At 45.9% G+C, this 25,569-nt stretch overlaps 1 protein-coding gene across 2 annotated transcripts in view; it reads left to right on the top strand.

The window, feature by feature from the left end:
* Nucleotides 1-25,569, top strand: part of LOC132824791 (dedicator of cytokinesis protein 2-like) — a 1,235,709-nt gene that overhangs the window by 783,286 nt on the left and 426,854 nt on the right. For both annotated transcript variants that reach the window (XM_060839646.1, XM_060839560.1), the window contains exon 29: nt 6,085-6,179. In XM_060839646.1, the coding sequence (XP_060695629.1) occupies nt 6,085-6,179 (95 nt within the window). The remainder of the gene's footprint in view (nt 1-6,084; nt 6,180-25,569) is intronic.

The raw sequence follows: 25,569 nt of genomic DNA, 5'->3' as shown, positions 1-25,569 counted from the left end.
GCGAGAGATGCTGACATCCCAAGGATGAATAAAGAATCCCAGATGAAAAATCCCTCGCATGGCACTGGAATATTTCACCTTGACTTTGGAGTGAGATTTTAACCCACAAATTCTAGATTGAAATGATTACCAACTGAGCAATGGATGGCAGTGATGTCTGTGAGCCAGACTCTGAAGAGTCGCATCCTCCATCAAGGAGCTAAGCACTTGCAGACATCTGTGGGTTTTAAGGAGCCTGGGAGAGGAGGGAAATTCCGATCAGTGGCTGCAGTCCTTTTGTGTGACTCAATCTTCCATCCGCTGATGGTGACAGTAACTCTCCCACAGATGCCGCAGTTTAGTGTGAACAAGGCAATCTCAACTTTATTATATCAGCCTTTTGAAAGTGGAAAGGCTTTTCTTTTGTAAATTACATTTCAGTTGATCCCTGCGTTGCACCTATTTATACAAATGTTCAAGTGCTGCTAAAATTAACCAAAGACATTCAGTCCCCAAAAGCAAATGGAAGTGAAAAATAGACAAACAGTTCCTATGGTGTGTCTTTTCTTGTTTTCAACATTTAATATGGGTCACTCCCAAGAACTAATACAGAACCTCTGAGACATCCATCAAAAAGTAACTTTGAGTCAAAATCACTGACCGTTCTTTGCACACGATTCAGATTCATCTCATTATTTTCAGATGTTGTCCTCCTCCCTGTCCTGAAGGATCTATTACACTGGACTATGGTTCCATTGCAACCCTTGACAATTTGATTAAATTGGTAATCTCCCACTGCAGACTTGGATGACGAATGTTCTTCGGCCATTTGCCCATTTCTTAGTCATCAACCTCCTCTGTCCACACAAGACAGGTCAGAGTTACAGCCGTTGACATCAAGATTATCTTTGACTGAGCAAGCCCTAGCAAACTGAGTCAGTGGGAATTAAGGGGAAAAGGTCTCTGCTGGTTGGAGTCGTACCTGGCACAAAGGAAGCTTGTTTAGGTTGTTGGAGGTCAGTCATCTCAGTTCCGGGCACCTCTGATGGAATTGCTCAGTGTAGTGTCCGAGGCCCGACCCCCTTCATAAAACCAAAAGGACTGCGGATACTGAAAATCATGAATTGCTGGAAGAGCTCAGGAGGTCTGGCAACATCTGTGGAGAGTAAGCGGAGTTAACGTTTCGGGTCGAATGACTCTTTCTCAGAACTGATGGTAGCTCGGAAAATGTCGGGTTATGTGCAGTAGGTGGACAAGAAAAATGATTAGAATGGAAATCCCATCAGAGAGAGAGAGGAGCAGAATTTCTTCACGGTGGCCGTGCCTAAAAGAGTAGTGGCAGTGAGTTAAATACTAAATAAAAACTGAAAGAACTATGGATGCTGTGAACCAGAAACAAAACCAGAAGCTACTGGAAAAAACTCAGCAGATCTGACAGCATGTGTGGGGGGGGAGAAATCAGAGTTAAGACAGGAAAAATGATTGGAATTGAAATGTCATCGGAGAGAGGAGCAGAACATCTTCAAGGTTGACCTGAAACGTTAACTCTGACGTCTTTCCCCAGATGCTGCCAGACCTGCTGAGGTTTTCCAGCGATTTCTGTTTTTGGTTCTAACCATCTTCAATTGTATCATCAATAACCTTCCCTCTATCATCAGGTCAGAAGTGGTTGTGTTTGCTTATCTTTACACAATGTTCAGCACCATACGCAGTTCGAAGCAGTCCATATCCAAATGCAGCAAGACCTGGACAAAATCCAGGCTTGGGCTGAAAAGTGGCAAGTAACATTTTTGCCAGAAAACTGCCAGCCAATGATCATTGAGTCATAGAGTCATAGAGATGTACAGCATGGAAACAGACCCTTTGGTCCAACCTGTCCATGCCGACCAGATATCCCAACCCAATCTAGTCCCACATGCCAGCACCTGGCCCATATCCCTCCAAACTATTCCTATTCATATACCCATCCAGATGCCTTTTAAATGTTGAATTGTACCAGCCTCCACCACTTCCTCCGGCAGCTCATTCCATACACGTACCATCCTCTGCATGAAAAAGTTGCCCTGTAGGTCTCTTTTAACCTTTCTCCTCTCACCCTAAACGTGTGCCCTCTAGTTCTGGACACCCCGACCCCCAGGGAAAAGACTTTGTCTATTTATCCTATCCATGCCCCTCATAATTTTATAAATCTCTATAAGGCCACCCCTCAGCCTCCGACGCTCCAGGGAAAACAGCCCTAGCCTATTCAACCTCTCCCTATAGCTCAAACCCTCCAACCCTGCCAACATCCTTGTAAATCTTTTCTGAACCTTTTCAAGTTTCACAACATCTTTCCGATAGGAAGGAGACCAGAATTGCACGCAATATTCCAACAGTGGCCTAACCAATGTCCTGTACAGCCACAACATGACTTCCCAACTCCTGTACTCAATACTCTGACCAATAAAGGAAAGCATACCAAATGCCTTCTTCACTATCCTATCTACCTACGACTCCACTTTCAAGGAGCTATGAACCTGCATTCCATCATCATCTCCAATGAGAGAGAGAATCTAACCAGTAACCCTTGACATTCTGTGGCATTACCATCATAGACTCACCCATTATTAACTATGGACCAGAAACTAAACTTTCAATAGCCATATGAATTCAATGGCTACAAGAATACTGCATTGAGTTACTCACTTCCTGAGTCCCAAACCATCTAAAAGGCACAAATCAGGATTATGATGGAATATAGCATACATACCTGGATAAGTGTAACTCCAACAACATTCAAAAGACATTACAACAACCTGACCATAACAACCTTCTTACCTGGAAGTCGAAAAGTGTGGAGGAGAAAGTGAGGGACTGCAGATGCTGGAGAGTCAGAGTCGAAAAGTGTGGCACTGGAAAAGCACAACAGGTCAGGCAGCATCCGAGGAACAGGAGAGTCGACGTTCCGGGCAAAGGCCCTTTATCAGGAATGTGAGGGGTAGGGATGAGGGCTGAGAGATAAATAAGAGGTTGCATTGGGCGGGGGTGAAGGTAGCTGGGAAAGAGCGGAAGGTAGTAGGTGGGAAGGAAAATGGACAGGTGGGACAGTTGAAGACATCACACCCACAAACATCCACTCGCTCCACCACAGATGCTGAGGAGCAACAGTACAGACCATCAACAAGGTGGGCTGCAGGAACTTACTAAGTTCCTAACTTACTAAGCAACATGCCTGGACGGGCTCTATGAAATGTGTCAATTTTGCAATGAATCCAATGCTTTTTATTTGCTACTTAACTGCGTACATTTCAGGTCCCGTTGTAATTTACTATTGAATATGCTTTAGGCTTCAAGGTCCAAATCACAGCAGCTCCAGAGTCAGCATGTAATGGCCATTGGCATGGCTGGCAGGTGCCTGGAACAGGTTGCCAGCAGAGGTAGTAGAGGCAGGCACAGTAGATTCATTTCAGATGCATGAGTAGGTGGGGAGCAGAGGGATACAGATGCTTAGGAATTGGGCAATAGATTTAGACAGTGGATTTGGATCGGCTCAGGCTTGGAGGGCCAAAGGACCCGTTCCTGGGCTGTAAATTTTCTTTGTTCTTTGTTCTTTTAACTCGAGGAGGTAGCCCCTAGTGGGATTGTTGCTGACCTAATTTGGAAGCTATTGGTCTGGTGTAAACAAAACAAAAAAATGCAGATGCTGCTATACTGATACATTAACTCTGTTTCTCTCTCCATGGATGCTGCCAGACTTGCTGAATTTTTCCAGCAATTTCTGATTCTGTTTCTAATGCTCTGGTGACATGAGTTCAAATCCTACTATGACATAGTCATAGAGTCATAGAGGTGTCCAGCATGGAAACAGACTCTTCAGTCCACCTTGTCCATGTCCGACCAGATATCCTAACCTAACCTCGTCCCATTTGCCAGCATTTGGCCCATATCCCTCTAAACCATGTATCCTGATACTTTCTAAATGTTGTTAGTGTACCAGCCACCACCACTTCCTCTGACAACTCATTGCATACACGCACCACCCTCTATATGAAAAATTTTCCCCTTAGGTCTCTTTTAAAATTTTCTCCTCTCACCTAAACGTATGACCTCTAGTTAGTACTCATCTAGCCCAGGGAAAAGGCCTTGTCTTTTCACCCTATTCATGCTCCCCATGATTTTATTGTCACCCCTCAGCCTCTGACACTTCAGAGAAAATAGCCCCAGCTTGTTCAGCCTCTCCCTATAGCTCAAGCCCTCCAACCCTGGCAATATCCTTATAAATGTTTTCTACACCTTTCAACTTTCACAACCTCCTTCCTATAGTTAGGAAAGCAGAACTGCACACAATATTCCAAAAGTGATCAAACCAATGTCCTGTACAGCCGCATCATGACCTCCCAACTCCTATACTCAATGCACTGACCAATAAAGGCAAGCAAGTTTTGAACTTAATTAAGAATAAACCTCAAATTAAAAAGTTGACCTAATGGTGACAATGTAACCATTATCAATTGTTGAAAAGACACATCTCATTCACTAATGCCCTTCAGGGAAGAAAATATGTCATCCTTACCAAGTCTGACCTACATGTGATTCCAGACTATGGCACTGTGGTTGACTCTTTACTAGCTCTGGGCAACTGGGGATGGGCAGTAAATATTGGCCTAGCCAAGACATACACATAATTAAAAATCCCTGTCATTGTCTGTATTGAACCCACGGTCCTCTGGGCTGGAGAATTCCAAAGATTCACCACCATCTGAGCAAAAAGAAATCCTTCTCATTTTAGTCCTAAGTCTCCTATTCTGAAATTGATCCCAGCCCCACTAACCAGGGGATTCTTCCTGCATCTACATTGTCAATCCCTGTAAGAATATGGGAATAGGCCATTCAGCCCATTGGGTCTATGATGGTCCTTTGAAAGAATCTGCTTTGGCTGGTTCCCAAATACTGACCTTTTCCTGGATAATCCTGCAGATTGTTCCTCCTCAAGAACACATCCAGTTGCCTTGTTGTGGAACTTGATTCTATTCGCACTTCAGGTAGTGTACTCCAGATCTCCAGGGGTGGCTCAGTGGTTAGCACTGTCACCTCACAGTGCCAGGGGCCCAGGTTTGAGTCCTGCCTCGGGAGAATGTCTGTGTGGAGTTTGCACATTCTCCCTGAGTCTGTGCAGGTTCCTTCAGGGGTGGTGCAGTGGCTCAGTGGTTAGCACTGTTACCTCACAGTGCCAGGGGCCAGGTTCGATTCCTGCCTCGGGTGACTGTCTGTGTGGAGTTTGCACATTCTCCCTGTGTCTGTGTGGGTTTCCTTTGATGTGCAGGTCAGGTGAATTGGCCGTGTTAAATTGCCCATAGGGTTAAGTGCATTAGTCAAGGTAAATGTATGGTAGGGGAATGGGTCTGAGTGGGTTACTCTTCAAAGGGTCAGTGTGTTTCCATACTGTAGGGAATCTAATCTAAGTTGTTATTTAAATGATTTTATGTGTGGCAGCACAGGAGCTCAGTAGTGAGCACTGCTGCCTAACAGCGCCAGGGACCAAGGTTCGATTCCAACCTCTGGCAACTGTCTGTGTGGAGTTTGCACATTCTCCCCCTGTCTGCATGGGTCTTCTCTGGGTGCTCCGGTTTCCTTCCACAGTCCAAAGATGTGCAGGTTAGGTGAATTGCCCACTAAATTGCCATAGTGTTGGGTGCATTAGTCAGAGGGAAAAGGGTCTGAGTGGGTTACTTTTCGGAGGGTTGGTGTGGGCTTGTTGGGCCAAAAGGCCTGTTTCCACACTATAGAGAATCTAATATAATAAAAAAAACTTCATTATTTCTGTGAAGAAATTTGTCCTTATTTTCCCTTTTTGCCAACGAGTGTAACTCTATGCCCACTGGTAACTCTCTCACTTGATACAGGGAGCCACACTCTACCACATGAGTTTGATGTTACCCCTTTGGTCTCATTTCCTCCTGATGCTGAATTTAATTGTTTGAGATACTGGGGAAGTATTGTTCAAGTGATTCATTCAATGTATTATTGAGTTAAAATACTTCACTGCAAAGACTGACTTGTTGAATTGTTAAGTAATGTAGACCTGTCCTCAGGTCATGTGTCTGACTCTGATTTCTGTGTCCACAGGACTTTCTGATGGAGACCTTCATCATGTTCAAAGACCTGATTGGCAAGAATGTGTATCCTGCTGATTGGATGGTGATGAGTATGGTACAGAACAGGTCAGCTACATTTCAATCGTGACTACCTTCACTGCTTTAGTTTCTTATTAATTGGAGGAAATGTACACTATGTTAATGTCCTAGATGTACGAACGTAAGAACATAAGAGCATAAGAAATAGGAGCAGGAGTAAGCCATCTGGCCCATCAAGCCTGCTCCACCATTCAATAAGAACATGGCTGACCTCTCAACTTACCCACCCGTTCACCATAACCCTTAATTCCTTTAATATTCAAAATCTATCTATCTTTGCCTTAAGAACATTCAACAAGGTAGCCTCAACTGCTTCACTGAGCAGGGAATTCCACAGATTCACAACCCTTTGGATGAAGACGTTCCACCTCAACTCAGTCCTGAATCTGCACCCCCGCCCCCCCCCACTACTTGAGGCTATGCCCCCTGATTTTAGTTTCACTGGCCAGTGGAAAAACAATTGCTGTGAATGTCCTCCACTGTTCTTCAAAAGTTCCACCACATAGTCATTGTTCTCAGTATACCTTAGGCAACTTCTTCCTCATCCCATTTTAGTCTCCTTTGTATAAGCACGTACCCAGGTTTAGTTTCCCACTCCTCTGTCGCACACTTGTGGAATGGGGAGAGATCCCATCAGATACTAGGAGCAATTTTTCCCTCCGCAGAGGTGGTGAGAAGGGCGAGTCATTGGGTGCGTTGTGCCTGGAGAGGCAATGACAGCCCCCCCCGCCCCCCAACCTTTGCATCACCTCACAAAGTACTTGGTGAAAGGTGCCATTGGGAATTTGTTGGATGTACTAGACATTCAAAGCTGTTTCATGGTAAATAATCAGCCAGACATGGGCTTCAGCTTTCTACATGCCCATAAGACCATATGTCATAGGAGCAGAAGTAGGCCATTCAGCCCATCATGAAATGAAATACAAATTACATCCTTTCCTCGCAAGCAAAAAACGTGGTTGGTTTCTGGACAGGGGTGGCATGGAGGCTCAGTGGTTAGCACTGCTGCCTCACAGTGCCAGAGACCTGAGTTCAATTCCATCATTGGGCGACTGTCTGTGTGGAGTTTGCACATTCTCCCTGTGTCTGTGTGGATTCCCTCCGGGTGCTCTGGTTTCTTCCCACAATCCAAAGATGTATAGTTTTGGTAAATTGAGGATGTAACTCTGAAGGTGGATGAGGGAGATCCAGTAGATGTAGCGTATCTGGACTTTCAAAAAGCTTTCGATAAAGTCCCACATAGGAGATTAGTGAGGAAAATTAGGGCGCATGGTATTGGGGGCAAAGTACTAACTTGGATTGAAAGTTGGTTGGCAGATAGGAAACAAAGAGTAGTGATAAACAGCTCCATGGCAGGCAGTGACCAGTGGGGTACTGCAGCGATCAGTGCTGGGACCGCAGTTTTTTACAATATATATTAATGATATAGAAGATGGTATTAGTAATAACATTAGCAAATTTACTGATGATACTAGGCTGGATGGCAGGGTGAAATGTGAGAAGGATGTTAGGAGATTACAGGGTGACCTGGACAAGTTAGGTGAGTGGTAAGATGCATGGCAGATGTAGTTTAATGTGGATAAATGTATGGTTATCCACTTTGGTGGCAAGAACAGGAAGGCAGATTACTACCTAAATGGAATCAATGTAGGTAAAGGGGCAGTATAAAGAGATCTGGGTGTTCTTGTACACCAGTCAATGAAGGTAAGCATGCAGGTACAGCAGGTAGTGAAGAAGGCTAATAGCATGCTGGCCTTCATAACAAGAGGGATTGAGTATAGAAGCAAAGAGGCTCTTCTGCAGCTGTACAGGGCCCTGGTGAGACCATACCTGGAGTACTGTGTGCAGTTCTGGTCTCCAAATTTGAGGAAAGAGATTCTGGCTATTGAGGGAGTGCAACGTAGGTTCACGAGGTCAATTCCTGGAATGGCGGGACTACCTTACACTGAAAGACTGGAGTGACTGGGCTTGTATACCCTTGAGTTTAGAAGATTGAGAGGGGATCTGATTGAGACGTATAAGATTATTAAAGGATTGGACACTCTGGAGGCAGGAAACATGTTTCCGCTGATGGGTGAGTGCTGAACCAGAGGACACAGCTTAAAAATACGGGGTAGATCATTTAGGACAGAGATAAGGAGAAACTTCTTCACCCAGAGAGTGGTGGCTATGTGGAATGCTCTGCCCCAGAAAGCAGTGGAGGCTCTGGATTCTCTGGATTCATTTAACAAAGAGTTGGATAGAGCTCTCAAGGATAGTGGAATCAAGGGTTATGGAGATAAGGCAGGAACAGGATACTGATTAAGGGTGATTACCCATGATCATATTGAATGGTGGTACAGGCTCGAAAGGCAGATGGCCTATTGTCTGTTGTCTATTGAATTGGCCATGCTAGATTTGCTCATTGTGTTCATGGATGTGTTCGTGAGGAGTTAATGTCGAGAAACAGGGTAGGGAAAGGTTTTGGGTAGGATATTCTTCAGAGGATCGTGGACTTGTTGGGCTGAAGGACCTGTTTCTGCACTGTTGGGATTCTATGATTTGTGAGGTCCTCAGTCTGGGGCCAACCCAGGGAAGGGATGGCTCTGAATGCCAATTTGTTTAATTCCCCCCAGACCTTACCTCCAACTTCACTAGCATTTCTCTTACTGCAGCACCCCCCTTCCTCATGATGCCAAAGAAAATTACTGGCCATTAAATCCCCCAAAGTAAAGTTGCCATAAATCTACCAGACCAGAGAGCTGCTGTCTCATTAGAGAGACTACACCGGCAGTGGTTTAACCTGAGGGCTGGGAAGATTGAAGAGGAAAGTCCTTTATGGCAATCTCAGCTGATGCGAGAATGGAGGCCGTGCTGTTGGCATCACTCTGCATCACAAATCAGCCACCCAGCCAACTGAGCTAACTGAAACTCCCCCACCTCCCCAAGACTAGCCCTCCAGCATCAAACTGTGGGACGAAGAACCTGCCAGAATTCATGGCCACTAACTTCTGATAAGTCGGGGCTTTAAAGGTGCAGTTTGCCAATGAGCTCACCAGTCCGCTCTCCACAAGGTGAATAGAGCTTGATACAACACCCTCTCTTCTTGATGGGACAATTGCTCCCTAATACTACTCTGCCACACACACAGACAAACACTCCCCCACCCACTTGTACAACACACACACACACACACACCTGTAAAACAAACCCACAGATGCATGCACAAACACACCTGAAAAATAATCCCACAGACACACACACACACACTCTCTCTCTCTCTCTCTCTCTCTCTCTGTGTCTCTGGCTGTAATGTGGTAGGGTCAAAAAGTGTGGCGCTAGAAAAGCACAGCCGGTCAGGCACATCCGAAGATCAGGAGACTCAAGGCATAAGCCCTTCATCAGGAATGTAGAGGAGGAAGGGGGATGAGAGATAAATGTGGGGGGAGGGGGGGGGTTGGGGAGTGGAGAAGGTAGGTGGAATAGCGATAGGTCAGTGCAGGTAGGGGTGGTGACCGTGATTAGTCGGTGGAGAGGGAGGTGTGGATCGGTGGGAAGGAAAATTGACAGGTACGTAAACTAACTTAGGAAGAGAACAGAGAACTGTTAATTTCAAAACTCCAGGATTTACATTACTTTACTTTCATGAATTCCATTACTTTGTTTTTTTAAAACTCTTAAGCTCTTGAATGAGATGCTTACTTTCACAAGGGATTATGCAGCTGAATTAATGTGAATGCAGTGAATGAATTCAACAAAGTCTGCAATAGATGCTTAGAAGTTTTTTTTTAATTCAGAATAAACCACTCATCCTTATCATACATTCTTCATATTAAAATATGAAGGGTTTTATTTGACAGCTAATGCTTCTCTTTCTTGAGCTCTGGGGATCTGAAATTAAAACAGAATATGTTGGAGAAACCCGGCTGATTGAACAGCATCCATGGAGAAAGAATAACTAATTCTGCTTTGAGTATAATATGATGTTTATGTGATTCTCCTCTCTAACTTTGTTTATGGCTCCTCAAATGTTTTAGACCAGCTGGGCTTTTCCAGCTTTTATGTTCTTTATTGGAATTCATACTCCCACTTCAGAGAATCTTGGAGTATGTGAATTAAACTGTGGAGTGACATTGTGATAATGGAATCCAATCCAGTCATAGTTCTCTATCAGTTTGAAAATTCTTGACCAAATGATCACTCTTTGGAGGTCTCTTCCTCAAATAACTTTCCCTGCCTACTTCATTCCAGAAACACGAACACCTGCAAGTTCCCCTCTGAACCACACACACTACGTAGACTTGGAATTCCTTCACTGCCGTTGGAGTGACATTCTGGAATCCCTTTCGAAATAGCACTGTGGGTGTCCCTACATCCTAAGGACTGTAGCAGTTCAATTCCTGTCTCCCTGCTATAGGAAATATGTTGTTAAACTTGCAAGGGTTAAGGTTTATAAAATCATGAAGGGTGTGGATAGGATAAATAGACAAGGTCTTTTCCCTGGGCATACATTATTTAACTCGAGGGCATAGGTTTAAGATGACAGGGGAAAGATTCAAAAAGGGACCTAAAGGGCAACTTATTCACACAGAAGGTGGTGCACGTATGAAATGAGCTGCCATCAGAATTGATGGAGGCTGGTACAATTTCAACATTTAAAAGTAATCTGGATGGGTGTATGAATAGGAAGGATTGAGAGGGATATGGGCTAAATGCTGGCAAATGGGACTAGATTAATTTAGGATATCTGGTTGGTATAGACAAGTTGGACCGAAGGGTCGGTTTCTGTGCTGAACAAGTCTATGACTCTCAGGTTACACACCATCTTATTTTCCTGAGCATTGAGGGATGTGCAATAAATACTGCTTAGTCTGTGGCACTCATAACTCATGACTTAATAAAACATGACTCCTTTTCCTTTAAAGCCTCAATGGATCAGCAGCGGTTTGGGGGAGTTGGGGGGGAGGGATCTCTGTAGTGTCATTAGCCTATGATTCTTCACCCATGGGCAAGTTTGAGAGTGCAGGAGCAGGGAACTATGGCTCATTTATTTTAAGGAAGCATGACTCACTAAGTTTGGAAAGGTTTTAAATCCCATATCTCATTTCACATCAAACTAATGGGTACACAAAAGATATAAATCTTATTCAAACTTTTTGTTGGATATTAAAACTCACCAGGAATGGTTTCCATTGCAACTATGTTGCAGTGGATGAGTTGAAGTGAGTACCACTGATTCATTTAAAGAAAAGCTAGAGAAACACATGCAATAGAAACAAATAAAAAAAATGTTGATGGGATGGGCTTAAGAAGGAATGGGAAGAAACTTGGATGAAGCTTAAATACTGGCATAGGAATCCTGATGAAGGGCTTATGCTTGGAACATCGACTCTCCTGTTCCCTGGATGCTGCCTGGCCAGCTGTGCTTTTCCAGCCCCTCACACTCAACTCTGATCTCCAGCATCTGCAATCCCCACTTTTTTCTAATGGTAAAATGGTTAGACTATTATTCCAAAGTAGAGACAGTGAGGTCTGCAGATGCTGGAGATCAGAGTTGAGAGTGTGTTGCTGGAAAGGCGCAGCAGGTCAGGTAGCATCTGAGGAGCAGGAGAATTGACATTTCGAGTGCTCCGGCCTGAAACGTCGCTTTTCCTGCTCCTTTGATGCTGCCTGACCTGCTGTGTTTTTCCAGCACAGCAGGCCAGGCAGCATCTCAGGAATAGAGAATTCGACATTTCGAGCATAAGCCCTTCATCAGGATTCCTATGCCAGTATTTAAGCTTCATCCAAGTTTCTTCCCATTCCTTCTTAAGCCCATCCCATCAACATTTTTTTTATTTGTTTCTATTGCATGTGTTTCTCTAGCTTTTCTTTAAATGAATCAGTGGTACTCACTTCAACTTCTCCACTGCAACATAGTTGCAATGGAAACCATTCCTGGTGAGGGGATTCCTGATGAAGGGCTTATGCTCGAAACGTCGAATTCTCTATTCCTGAGATGCTGCCTGACCTGCTGTGCTTTGACCAGCAACACATTTGCAGCTGTGATCTCCAGCATCTGCAGACCTCATTTTTTACTCGTGTTTTTCCAGCAATACATTCTGAACTATTAATCCAAAGCCCCAGGTAATGTTCTGGGGACCTGGGTTCAAGTTATAAAAATCTGTAATTAAGGGACTAATGATGGCCATTGGAACTTGTTCTTTAGTAGCATTCAAGAAACACCTGAATCAATACAAGACCACAAAGGGAATAGAGGGATACAGATCCTGCAAGTGAAGACAGTTTTAGTGTGGAAGGGCAAAATGTGTCAGCGCAGGCTTGGAGGGCCGAAGGGTCTGTTCTTGTGCTGTATTGTTCTTTGTTCTTTAGCACCTGTCGTTTTGTATACCTTGGATTTCACATACACTCATTTTTTTTCAGAATGTAGCATTCTCCTTAGCTCATCTCCAAAGCACAAGGTCAGCATGATGCATGAGATCATTACCCTCAACTTCGTTATCTTTCTGAAAACACACTGTATGTCTGAGTAAGGACTGTACTAAAGGAGGGTTAGTGTCAAAATGCAGCAAAAAGAAAGGTTGAGGCTGAGGGTGTATTGTGACCGACAGCCATGGACCAGCCTGAAGGCTAACCTGAGGCAACCAAACCTTGGAAGGTCTGCTCCTGCTCATCCCCTGCAGTGATCCTTTAATTTTATTTTGTCCCCATGCAAGTGCTCCCAGCTCCGAAACGGCAGGTGAGTCCCAGGTAGACTGAGGAAGTGTTTCAATGATACCCTCAAGGCCTCCCTGGCTGAACGTGGCATTCCCACAAACACCTGGGAATCACTGGCCCAAGTCCGTCCAAAGTGAAATTGAGCACCTCGAGACTTGCCGTCGGGAAATAGCGGACGCCAGGCGAAAAGAGCGAGAGAAACACCACCCACCCTTCCCATGACCACCATCTGCCCCCAGCCTGCAGTAGTCACGTTGGTCTGTACAGCCACCTACAGGCTCACCCTGAGAGGGGAAGTGAGTCATCTCCATCTGCAAGGGACCACCGTTGCTGATGATGCTTCACTTTGCAGGACATTCTCAACAAATATTGCATTTATTCAAAATTGCTACTTTGGAATAGTTGCTGATCATAGCTCAAGGTAATGGGTCAGGGCCAAGACTTTGAGTGAGCTGGAGCAGGCACTCTGAACCAGGAGAAAGTATTTTATGTTGGTCATTTTCCCAGCCTGATTTGCAGGTAGATCTAGTGGTTTCTAGATTAGATTCCCTATAGTACAGAAACAGGCCCTTTGGCCCAACAAGTCCACACCAACCCTCCAAAGAGTAACCCACTCAGGCTTGTTCCCCTACCTTATATCCACCCCTGACTCATGCACCTAACACTGTGGGCAATTTAACTTGGTCAATTCACCTAGCCTGCATAATCTTTGGATTGTGGGAGGAAGCCAGAGCACGCAGAGTTAACCCTCACAGTCACAGTGGGAATGCCTTCATGGGGAGAATGACCCAGGCAGTTCCCTGAGGTGGGAATTGAACCTGGGTCCCTGGTGTTGTGAGCCAGTAGTGCTAACCACTGAGCCACCATGCCGCCCATTCTACCTTGAGCTATATAGTCATAGAGATCAACAGCATAACACAAGGCCCTTCAGCCCACTGTATCCATGCTGGTCAAAAAACAATCCCCTAATTCTTCCAATCCCTGTTATCTCTGTTATGTCAAGTACCCCACCCATGAAAACTGGATCAAGTCAGGTATAAGCAGCCTGAAGAAGGCAAGCCCAGTTAGATTCAACAGTCTTGGGTTTCTGAAAAAGAAAGGCCATGTAGAAGCTCAGAGCTGAAAATGTGTTGCTGGAAAAGCGCAGCAGGTCAGGCAGCATTCAAGGAGGAGGAGAGTCAACGTTTCGGGCATGAGCCCTTCTTCAGGACTCCAGCATCTGCAGTCCTCACTTTCTCCATGTAGAAGCTCAGTCAAGCGGGAATTGTGTTTTTTTTTCCCTTACTTGCTGGGCTGTTTACTTCACCATGGATTTACATTTCCAGCACAGAACTTTCCTTGTAGAAAGAGTTATCAGCAGCCCGGAAACCTTGACAGGCCCACTTTATCTTGACAAATGAACCTCTAGCTTGAAAATTATTAATGTGCTAAAGCTGGCTTTGCCACTAACCCTCCCGAGTTCACGAGTCGTCTTTTGTACTTTTTCTCCTCAGCCACGCAATGTGTTATCTGTCAGAAAGATAATGGAGCTGAGGGAAATTTTCTTTTCGCATGTTATGCCCAGCACTGCTCCTGTGAGGTGAGCCAGGGAGAACGTTACATTTTTAACAAGCTCCAGCAGAACCAAAATCCAGGGACAAACAAAAAGAGATATGTTATAAATCTGGGTACTGAGAATTATATGATATTATCATTCAGCCCAACTGTTCTCTGCTAGCCCTGATGCTTTACTCAAGCTTTCTCCAATTCTTTAACATCTGTTCTGTTCTGCCACACATGCCTTGCTATCATTCTCTTACTGCATCTTCACTGTTCACCTTGTAGTAACAGTTTTCATGTGGAGAGGCAATGGCCAGATGGTATTTTCATGGACTGTAGATCCAGATAACATTCTGGGGACCTGGGTTCAAATCCCCTTGTGGCAGTTGATGTAATTTGAATTTAATAAATATCTGGAATTAAGAATCTAAATGATGGCTGTGAATCGATTGTTGGAAAACCCATCTGGTTCACTAATGTTCTTTAGGGAAGGAAACTGTCATCCTTACCTGTTCAGGCCTACATGTGACTCCAGGCCCACAGCAATGTGGTTGACTCTTAACTGCCCTCTGGGCCACTGGGAATGGGCAAGAAATGCAGGTCTTGCCAGTGATGTTCATGTGCTGTGAATGAATTAAAAACAAGCATCGTTGTTGCAAGGGCAGCCCTGTTAAGTTGATCACCATGTGTCATTAGCATTGTGAGTAGTTGTGGGCCCCATCCTGGGGACAAATAGCTTGTCATACGAGGACTGTTTGAGGACTCTGGGTCTGTATTTGATTGAGTTTAGTCAGATTACAGTTTTGGGAGGGGTGGGGGTTGGATGGAGGTGAGATCTGATTGAAACTTCCAGAATATTGAGAGGCCTGGACAGAGTAGACATGGAGAAGATGTTTCCACTAATAGGAGAGACTAGGGGCCGAGGGCATGGCCTTAGAATGAAGGGACAACCTTTTAGAACTGAGATGAGGAGGAACTTCCTTGGCCAGAGGTGTAGAGGGCTGTGGAGGTCAAGTCATTGAGTGTATTTAAGACAGAGATTGGCTGTCGATTGTTAAAGGGATCAAGGGTGATGGTGGGAAGGCAGGAGAATGGAGTTGAGAAATATACCAGCCTTGATCAAATGGCAGAGCAGACTCGATGGGCCAAATGGTCTGCTTCTGCTCCTGTATCATATGATTTTGCAGTCTGGTGAAGAAAGAAGCAGAAGCTGAGTGTTTATTCACAGTGGCCCAGACAGCAGAAATACAGAATACTTTCCCCTTGCACACGTCAGCCCCTCCTAGATAGAAGTTGGAACTTGTAAGTAATTTAGAATTAATCAATGTCTTTGGATATGTGAAACCTGAACTGGTACTTCTGTCCCAGAGGTAGGGGCATCTTAGCTATGTTACAGACCTTTTAAGATTATTTTAAAATTAAATCAAGTTGCTAAGCCCCACCTCCAGCATGTTGAAGGTTCTAGAAGGTAGGGACACCACCAACTGTCCCCGACAGGAAGCCCCATAACAGCTTAATTTTACATATTTAAAAACTTAAAATACTTCTAAATATTTTAAATATTCACCGATGCTCAGTGTGTACTTTCTACATGATGCATGGCAGAAATTCACCAAAAATCCTTAGATGACTCATTTCAAACATATCACCACTTCTATCTATAAGGACAAGGGCAGCAGATACATGGAACAGCGCCACCTGCAAGTTGGAGGTCATTTGGACAGCCAGCAACTCACTAACGTTAGCAATGCCTTGGGGAGGGGGTGAGCTCTCTTGGCATTGAGCACAGAAGAAGAGGATGTTACCAGGTGGGTGGGAACAGGAGGCACCTGGGTCAGCTAGGCAACCTACAGCATTGGGGGTCAGGGGTCAGGGAGAGGCTGTCGAGAGGAGCTGGACAAAGGTTGACCTGGGAGCGGCTATTACTACTGGAGGGGAAGTGCCTTGTGGAGAGGTGAGTTGGAGGAACCTTCCAGAAAATCACCAAGGTTCACCAGGTGATCTTTCCATGCCACCTGGAGTAGTTGGAAAAAAGATAGACAGTGGGAAATGTGCCTAATTGTCCACTTGAGTGGCTCAATTGGCCACTGGGTGGGAGGGCAGTGCCTTCTGCTGTCTGGACTTTAAGCTCTCGATTCCCTAGCATAGTTCATTCTGCCCATTCGTACGTCTCTATGCCTCTTTTAAGGCACGTCTTGAAGCTTGCTTCTTTGGCTAAACATTTGGTGATCTAACTGTAAAGTCCCCTGAATGTGGCTCAGTGTCAAAGGCAGTGCTATAATACTCCTGTGAAGTGTGTAGAGATGTTTTGTGACATGAACAGCATTGCATTAATATCGATGGATCACGATGATAGTCAGAAAGTTTTGTTGTGGCACATGAGGAGAGATTTTTCATCATCTCAGCCACTGTATCCTCCTCTCTCACTTCAGCATTGCTTCGAGTAAATGTTTTTTTTAATCTGCCCTTTAACGGTCCAGATAATGCCCTGATTATAGCTTCGGAATGGTCTAATTTTAAAGATGAAATGATCTGTGAGATTGTGACACTTGCTGATTCAGCTACAAGGGTGAAATTGTCTATTCATTTTACCGCTCTGATACTGATGAAGGATGTCACCCATAGTTTTGACCCATGCTTTCACTCTCAGTGACTCGAGTCGTGCTGCACACAGTGACCCACAGAGACTGCAAGGCCAGAATCGGGCATTAGAAGAAGAGGATTTGGGAACAGGTCCACAGAAGGCTGTAGCTCACAGCGCCTCAGTGAGAACCCACCTGGGTTATTGTGTGCAGTCTGGTCTCCTTACCTAAACAAGGATATGCTGGTTCCTGCGCTGGTAGGATTGTCATATGAAGAAAGATTGGGTATAAGCCTAGATTCACCAGGGTTCAGGAAATGGAGGGGATCTCACTGAAACACAGAGTTTCTTTCTGGTAGAACCAGCTGCCAAGCTGATGTGAACAAGGGGTCACAGCCTCAAGATATGGGCTCAACCATTTAGGATCAATTGAGGATAAATTTCTTCACTCAGAGATTCAGTGCTGGGTCCACTACTTTTCATCATTTATAAAAGTGATTGGGATGTGAAAATAGGAGGGATGGTTGGTACATTTGCAGTTGTCACCAAAATGTGGACAGCAAAGACGGTTACCTCAGAGTGCAACAGGATCTTGATCAGATGGGCCAGTGGGCTGAGGAGTGGCAGATGGAGTTTAATTTAGACAAATGTGAGGTGCTGCATTTTGGAAAGGCAAGTCAAGGCAGAACTTACACTCTTAATGGTAAGCTCCTGAGGAGTTTTGCTGAACAAAGAGACCTTGGAGTGCAGGTTCACAGTTCCTTGAAAGTGGAGCTGCAGGTATACAGGATAGTGAAGCAGATATTTGATAAGCTTGTCTTTATTGGTCAATGCATTGAGTATAGGAGTTGGGAGGTCATGTTGCAGCTGTGCAGGACATTGGCTAGGCCACTTTTGGAGTACAGCATGCAATTCTGGTCTCCCTGCTGTAGGAAGGATGTTGTGAAACTCAAAAGAGTTCAGAAAAAGTTTATAAGGATGTTGCTATATTGAAAAGCTGAATAAGCTGGGGTTATTTTCCCTGAAGCATCGGAAGCTGAAGGGTGACCTTATAGAGGTCTGTAAAATCATGAGGGGCATGGATTGGCTAAATCAGCAAAGTCTTTTTCCTCAGGAGGGGGAATCCAAAACTAGAGGGCAGAGTTTTAAGGTCAAAAGAAAAATAATTAAAAAGGACCTGAGGGACAACTTTTTTCACACAGAGGGTGGCGTGTGTATGAAATGAGCTGCCAGAGGAAGTGGTGGAGGCTGAGACAAATACAACATTTAAATAACATTTGGATGGGTATATGAATAGGAAGGGTTTAGAGGGACCTGGGCCAAGTACTGGCAAATGGGACTAGATTGAGTTAGGCTATTTGGTCGCCATGGATGAGTTGGACTGAAGGGTCTGTTTCCATGCTGTACATCTCTATAGCTCTCTGACTCAGGATGGTGAATCTGTGAAATTCTGTACCACACTGGGAATTTGAGGCTAAGGCACTGAATATATTTAAAAAAGAAATAGATGCATAACAAAACTCTAGAGGCAACAAAGGATTTGAAGAGAATATGGAACTACGTGACTGAGATAGAGTAGCTGCCATAATTGTAATGAAAGGTAGATTAGGCTCAATGCACTGACTAGCCTACTCCTATTTTCTATGTTTCTTTAGCTGTCTGAAGGAGAGAAAATTGTAAAGATATGGAGAAAGAGCTAGATAAGAGGACAAACTGACATGAAGCAATGGTGCTATTGCGATGATGTCACTGGACCAGGAATCCTGAGGCCCAGCCTAATGCTCTGGTGGGGTTAGGGACATGGCTTCAAATCCCGTCACAGTGGCTGGTGGGATTTAAATTCAATTAATAAATCTGAAATGTAAAGCTCGTACTAGTGACCGTGGCAATGATTAGTGATTGTACAAACCTATCTGTTTGACCATGAAAAGTACAGAAATCTGCCTTTGTTACCTATTCTGGCCTACAGTGTGACTCCAGACCCACAGCTATGTGGCTGACTCTTAACAGTTGAACAAACCAATCCATTCAAAGGCAATTAGGAATGATCAACAATTCTGGCCTGATCAGGGAGACCCACAGTGCATAAAGGAAATAAATCCCTGGATGACTCTTCGAAACAAGATGGCCACTTTAATAGCTGCACCACTGTAGGATTCTCTACATTTCATATGGTAGGATTCCATGATTCCTTAATCCACCTACTCACTCTTGAAACCATGTCCCAGTTTTAACCTCAGCCCCTGCCTGAGAAGAGAATGCCACCATTGATGTAGCTTCTAGATTAGATTCGATTACTTACAGTGTGGAAACAGGCCCTTCGGCCCAACAAGTCCACACAGACCCGTCGAAGCGCAACCCACCCATACCTAACCTAACCCCATACCTTACCCCTTACCTAACACTACGGGCAATTTAGCATGGCCAATTCACCTGACCCGCACATCTTTGTGACTGTGGGAGGAAACCGGAGCACCCGGAGGAAACCCATGCAGATACAGGGAGAACGTGCAAACTCCACACAGTCAGTCGCCTGAGTCGGGAATTGAACCCGGGTCTCAGGCGCTGTGAGGCAGCAGTGCTAACCACTGTGCCACCGTGCCGCCCATAAGTTAAATTTCTAGTTAAATACTACTGCCAATAATGAAATTACTAAGTATTTTCTACATATTATTCCCTTGGTAAAAGATACCCCTAAACATTGGGTTTCATTGAGACAGATCAACTATTATGAAGCTGAGTCAGATACAGAGGAACCTTGATTATCTGAACGAGATGGGCACTATTTGGTTTGGATAATTGATTATTCGGTTAATTGATTTCCTCTGGGACTCGGAGTTTTCTACGAAGTCTGCTCCCTGTTCAGGAGACTAGACGGCAGCACATTGCTCGTGAGCCCTCACCACCACCCCCACTACCCCCCCTCCCCCCACGCCCCATCCACCCTCCAACCCCTACCCGCCCCCAACCCGTCCACCCGGACCCCATCCTCCCCCAGTCCGTCCCAACCCCGTCCACCCCTGTCTGATCCCAACCCCGCCCCCCAACCCCATCCACTCCAACACTGTCCCCCAATCCCTGCCCCCTCCGAAACCCAGCCCCCCCAACACTGTCCTTCCCACCCCAGCCCCATCCACCCCAACACTGTCCCCCAATCCCTGCCCCCTCATAAACCCAGCCCCCCAACACTGTCCTTCCCACCCCAGTCCCGTCCACCCCAACACTGTCCCCCAATCCCTGCCCCCTCCGAAACCCAGCCCCCCAACACTGTCCTTCCCACCCCAGTCCCGTCCACCCCAACACTGTCCCCCAATCCCTGCCCCCTCCGAAACCCAGCCCCCCAACACTGTCCTTCCCACCCCAGCCCCATCCACCCCAACACTGTCCCCCAATCCCTGCCCCCTCTGAAACCCAGCCCCCAAACCCTATTCCCCCAACCCCACCCCAGCCCCATCCGCCCCAACACTGTCCCCCAATCCCTACCCACTCTGAAACCCAGCCCCCAACCCCGCACACCCCAACCCCATCCCCACCAACCCCATCCCCTCTAACCCCGTCCCCACCAACCCCATCCCCCAACCCTGCCCCATCCGCCCAATATTGCCCCCCAATCCCTGCCCGCTCCGAAACCCAGATCCCCCAACCCGGTCTGCCCCAACCCCGTCCCCCCAATCCCGTCCCCCTAAACCTGTCCCCTCCAACCCCGCCCCAGCCCCAACCCTGTCTGCTCCAACCCTGTCCATCCCCCCATCCCTACCTAGTGTCCAAACCCTGTCCGCGCCCCGCTCCACCGACCGACACACAACAGCCTACGTTTGTGGGGTAAGTCACTAAATAGCGCGCACGGACACACACACACATATACACACAGCCCCACACAAACACACACACACACACAAACACACACGCACACAGCCCCACACAAACACACACACACACAGCCGCACACAAACACAGCCGCACATACAAGCAGCTCCACACAAACATCCACAACTCCACACACACACACAAACACAGCCCCCCACAAACACACAAATACAGCTGCACACACACAGACACACACACACACACACACACACACACCCGCACACAAACACAGCCACACACAAACACAGCCGCACATACAAGCAGCTCCACACAAACATACACAGCCCCACACACACACAGCCCCACACAAACACACAAATACAGCTGCACACACACAGACCCACACAAACTCACACACAAACACAGCCCCACACACACACAGCCCCACACACATATACAGGCCCACACACACACACACACACACAGCCCCCCACACACACACAGACAGCCCCATAGACAGCCCCACACACACACACACAGCCCCACAGACAGCCCCATAGACAGCCCAACCACACACACACAGCCCCACACAAACACACACACATACACACACACAGCCCCTCACAAACACACAGCCTCACAGACAGCCCCACACAACACACACATACACCCCACAGACAGCCCCACACAAACACAGCCCCACACAAACACAGACAGCCATACACACACACACACACACACACAGAGCCCCATACAAACACAGTCCCGCACACACACACACACAGCCCCTCACAAACACACAGAGCCCCCTACACACACAGCCCCACACAAACACACACACACAGCCCCTCACAAACACACACAGCCCCACACACACACAGCCCCACACAAACACACACACACAGCCCCACACAAACACAGCCCCTCACAAACACACACACACACAGCCCCACACACACAAACACACACAGCCCCACACACACACAGTCCCACACAAACACACACACACACAGCCCCACACAAACACACACAGCCCCACACACAGCCCCACACAGGCACACACACACACAGCCCCACACAAAAACGCACATACACACAAACACAGCCCCCCACACACACAGCCCCACACAAACACACACACACAGCCCCACACAAACACACACACAGCCCCACACAAACACACACACAGCCCCACACAAACACATACACACACACACACACACACAGCCCCACACAAATACACATACAGCCCCACACAAACACACACACATACAGCCCCAAACAAAAACGCACACACACACACACACACACACTCAACATTTTGACAAGTTCTACCTCTACACTGTACATGGAAATGTTGGAGAGATTATCTAGAGAAGGGGGAAGTTTAGGCTTCAGCTCTGTTCTCAGCAGTTCGCTGCGTTCGTTCTTAATCATTGTACCTGTAAACAAAAGACATGATCAGGATTGAAACAGCTCTTTGACATAATGTTTCTATCCGGACCTTGAGATCCCCTTCAGATAAACTGATATTTGGATAATTGATATTCAGATAATCGAGGTTCCACTGTACATCTATTTTTCTTACTTAGATTACTTACAGTGTGGAAACAGGCCCTTCGGCCCAACAAGTCCACATCGAACCTCCCAAGAGTAACCCACCCAGACCCACTCTCCTACATTTACCCCTTTACCTAACACTACGGGCAATTTAGCACAACCAATTCACATAACCTGCACATTTTTGGACTATGGGAGGAAACCAGAGCACCCAGAGGAAACCCACGCAGACATGGGGAGAACAGTAGACAATAGACAATAGGTGCAGGAGTAGGCCATTCTGCCCTTCAAGCCTGCACCACCATTCAATATGATCTTGGCTGATCATCCTTAATCAGTATCCTGTTCCTGCCTTATCTCCATAACCCTTTGGGAGTTTGCTTGTGTCTTCCCCAGTGAACACAGATCTGAAATACCAATTCAAAACTTTTGCCATTTCTTTGTTCCCCGTAATATATTCCTCCTGTTTCTGTCTTCAAGGGCCCAATTTTAGTCTTAACCATTTTTTTCCCTTTCACGTACCTAAAAAAGCTTTTACTATCCTCCTTTATATTTTTGGCCAGTTTACCTTTGTACCTCATTTTTTTCTCCGTGTATTTCCTTCTTGGTAATCCTCTGTTGTTCTTTAAAAGCTTCCCAGTCCTTCAATCTTTGCTATGTTATACTTTTTCTCTTTTAACTTTATATGTTTCTTAACTTCCCTCATCAGCCATGGCCACCCCACCTCCTCATAGAATCTTTCTTCCTTTTTGGAATGAACTGATCCTGCATCTTCTGCATTATTCCCAGAAATATCTGCCATTGTTCCTCCACTGTATCCTTGCTAAGGTATTGCACTATTGAACTTTGGCCAGCTCCTCCCTCATAGCTCCATATTTCCCTTTATTCAACTGAATTATTGTCACTTCCGATTGTACCCTCTCCCTCTCAAATTGCAGATTGAAGCTTATTGTATTATGGTCACTACCTCCTAATGGCTCCTTCACTTCATGGTCCCTGATCAATTCTGGTTCGTTGCAGTAGTAATACCAGATCCAGAATTGCCTTCTCCCTGGTAGGCTCCAGCATCCATTTTGGGGGCACTCCACAAAGTCTCTTTCTTGAGGTCCAATACCATCCTGATTCTCCCAGTCTACCTGCATGTTGAAATCCCCCATAACAACTGTAGTAACATCTTTGCGACAGGCCAATTTCAGCTCCTGATTCAACTTACACCCTACATCCAGACTACTGTTTGGGGCCTGTAGATAACTCCCAAGAGGGTTTTTCTGCCCTTAGAATTTACATCCCCTGATTCTAGGTTCCCCTGCACAAGGGATTGAATATGATCCCTTACCAACAGGGCCACCCCACCCCCTCTGCCCGTCAGTCTGTCCTTGCGATAGCACATATAGCCTTGAATATTTATTTCCCAGGCCCTGTCCACTTGAAGCCACGTCTCAGTTATCCCCACAATATCGTAGCTGCCAATTTCCAAAAGAGCGTCAAGCTCATCCATCTTATTTCTAATGCTTCATGCAAACTCCACACAGACAGTTGCCTGAGGCGGGAATTGGCGCTGTGATGCAGCTGTGCTAACCACTGTGTCACCGTGCCACCCGCTCTATTGGAGTTACTGTCGCCAAACTGTCTGAAAGGTACTCTGCCTGCCTCATCTGGATACTAAGCAATAATGCAATAACTGTCTCACTTCACCGTGCCGCAGAGCTTTCTCCTGCCTCTGATCTAAATATTTTCTATTTAATGTTGAAAGACTGTCAGTCTTTATCCAGTGGCATCTCATTCATCATTTGGAAAATGCCTGTCATAACAATACCACTCAGAAGGGCCAACAGATGATGACAGTAAATAAGGACAAGTCTTTTCCACTGGCTGAAGGGCCAGTAGCCAGAAGACACAGGCTTAAGATAATTGGCAAAAGGATCAGAGAGAAATGTAGAAATGTTTTTTACACAGCAAGTAGTTCCAATTTGGAATACACTGCCTGAAAAGTGGGTGGAGGCAAATTCAGTAAATTTCAAAAGGGAATATTTGAAAGCAAAAAGAACAAAACAGGTTTCCAGGCAGAGGACAGAGGGGAGTTGGACTAATTGGAAAACTGCATGAAAGAGCAGACACAGGGGTGGTGGACCAAGTGGTCTCCTTCTGTGCTGTAAGATTCCCTGATTCGAAGATGCTTGGTGTGAAATTGGAAATTGTTGCAATTGACACAGTAAGGGAGATCATCAGAGAATGCGATTAAACCGTATTAATAGGAGAAGAGTTTTTTTTTAAATAGATGCTTGCTCTTGTGTCAATATTAAAAGTGTATATATAAGAGACTTTGGTGATTTTAATATTTATGGTGAACAGGGAAATTCTTGCTCCATTGCTGAAACATGCAGCATGGAAAGGGCTTTAATTATTCGGTATGGGAACTGAATCAAGGGCAATGTAGTAAACATAGAAACATAGGGGCAGGAGTAGGCCATTTGGCTCTTTGAACGTGCACCACCATTCAATATGATCATGGCTAATCATTGCAAACTCAGTATCCCATTCCCACTTTCTCCCCATACTCCTTGATCCCTTGAGCCACAAGGGTCACATCCAGCTCCTTCTGGAATATCTCTAATGAATTGGCCCCAACAGCTCCCTGTGGGAGAGAATTCCACAGGTTACAGCTCTCTGAGTGAAAATACTCTTTTGTCAATCCTGAATGGCTTTTCTCTTATTCTTAGACTGTGATTCTCTAGTTATGGAGTTCCCCAACATCAGGAATATAGTTCCTGTATCTCGCCTGTCCAGTCCCATCAGGATTTTAGGTAAAAACAAGGACTGCAGATGCTGGAAACCAAAGTCTAGATTAGAGTGGTGCTGGAAAAGCACAGAAGGTCAGGCAGCATCCGAGGAGCAGGAAAACCAACGTTTCGGGCTAAAGCCCTTCATCAGGAATAGAGGCAGGGTGCCTGCAGAGTGGAGAGATAAATGAGAGGGGGTGTGGGGGTGGGGAGAAAGTAGCATAGAATGCAATAGGTGAACGGGGGTGGGGATGGAGGTGATAGGTCAGAGAGGAGGGTGGGGAAATGTAGTAAAGAGTACAATGGGTGAATGGGGGTGGGGATGAAGGTGATAGGTCAGAGAGGAGGGTGGAGTGGATAGGTGGAAAGGAAGATAGGGAGGTAGAACAGGTCATGGGGACAGTGCTGAGCTGGAAGCTTTGAACTGGGGCGAGGTGGGGGAAGGGGAAATGAG

This window comes from Hemiscyllium ocellatum, chromosome 1, assembly GCF_020745735.1.
Source record: "Hemiscyllium ocellatum isolate sHemOce1 chromosome 1, sHemOce1.pat.X.cur, whole genome shotgun sequence".
In the NCBI taxonomy this organism is placed as follows: domain Eukaryota; kingdom Metazoa; phylum Chordata; class Chondrichthyes; order Orectolobiformes; family Hemiscylliidae; genus Hemiscyllium; species Hemiscyllium ocellatum.
Note: the sequence above shows the minus strand (reverse complement) of the source record. Positions and strands in the feature narration are given on the sequence as shown.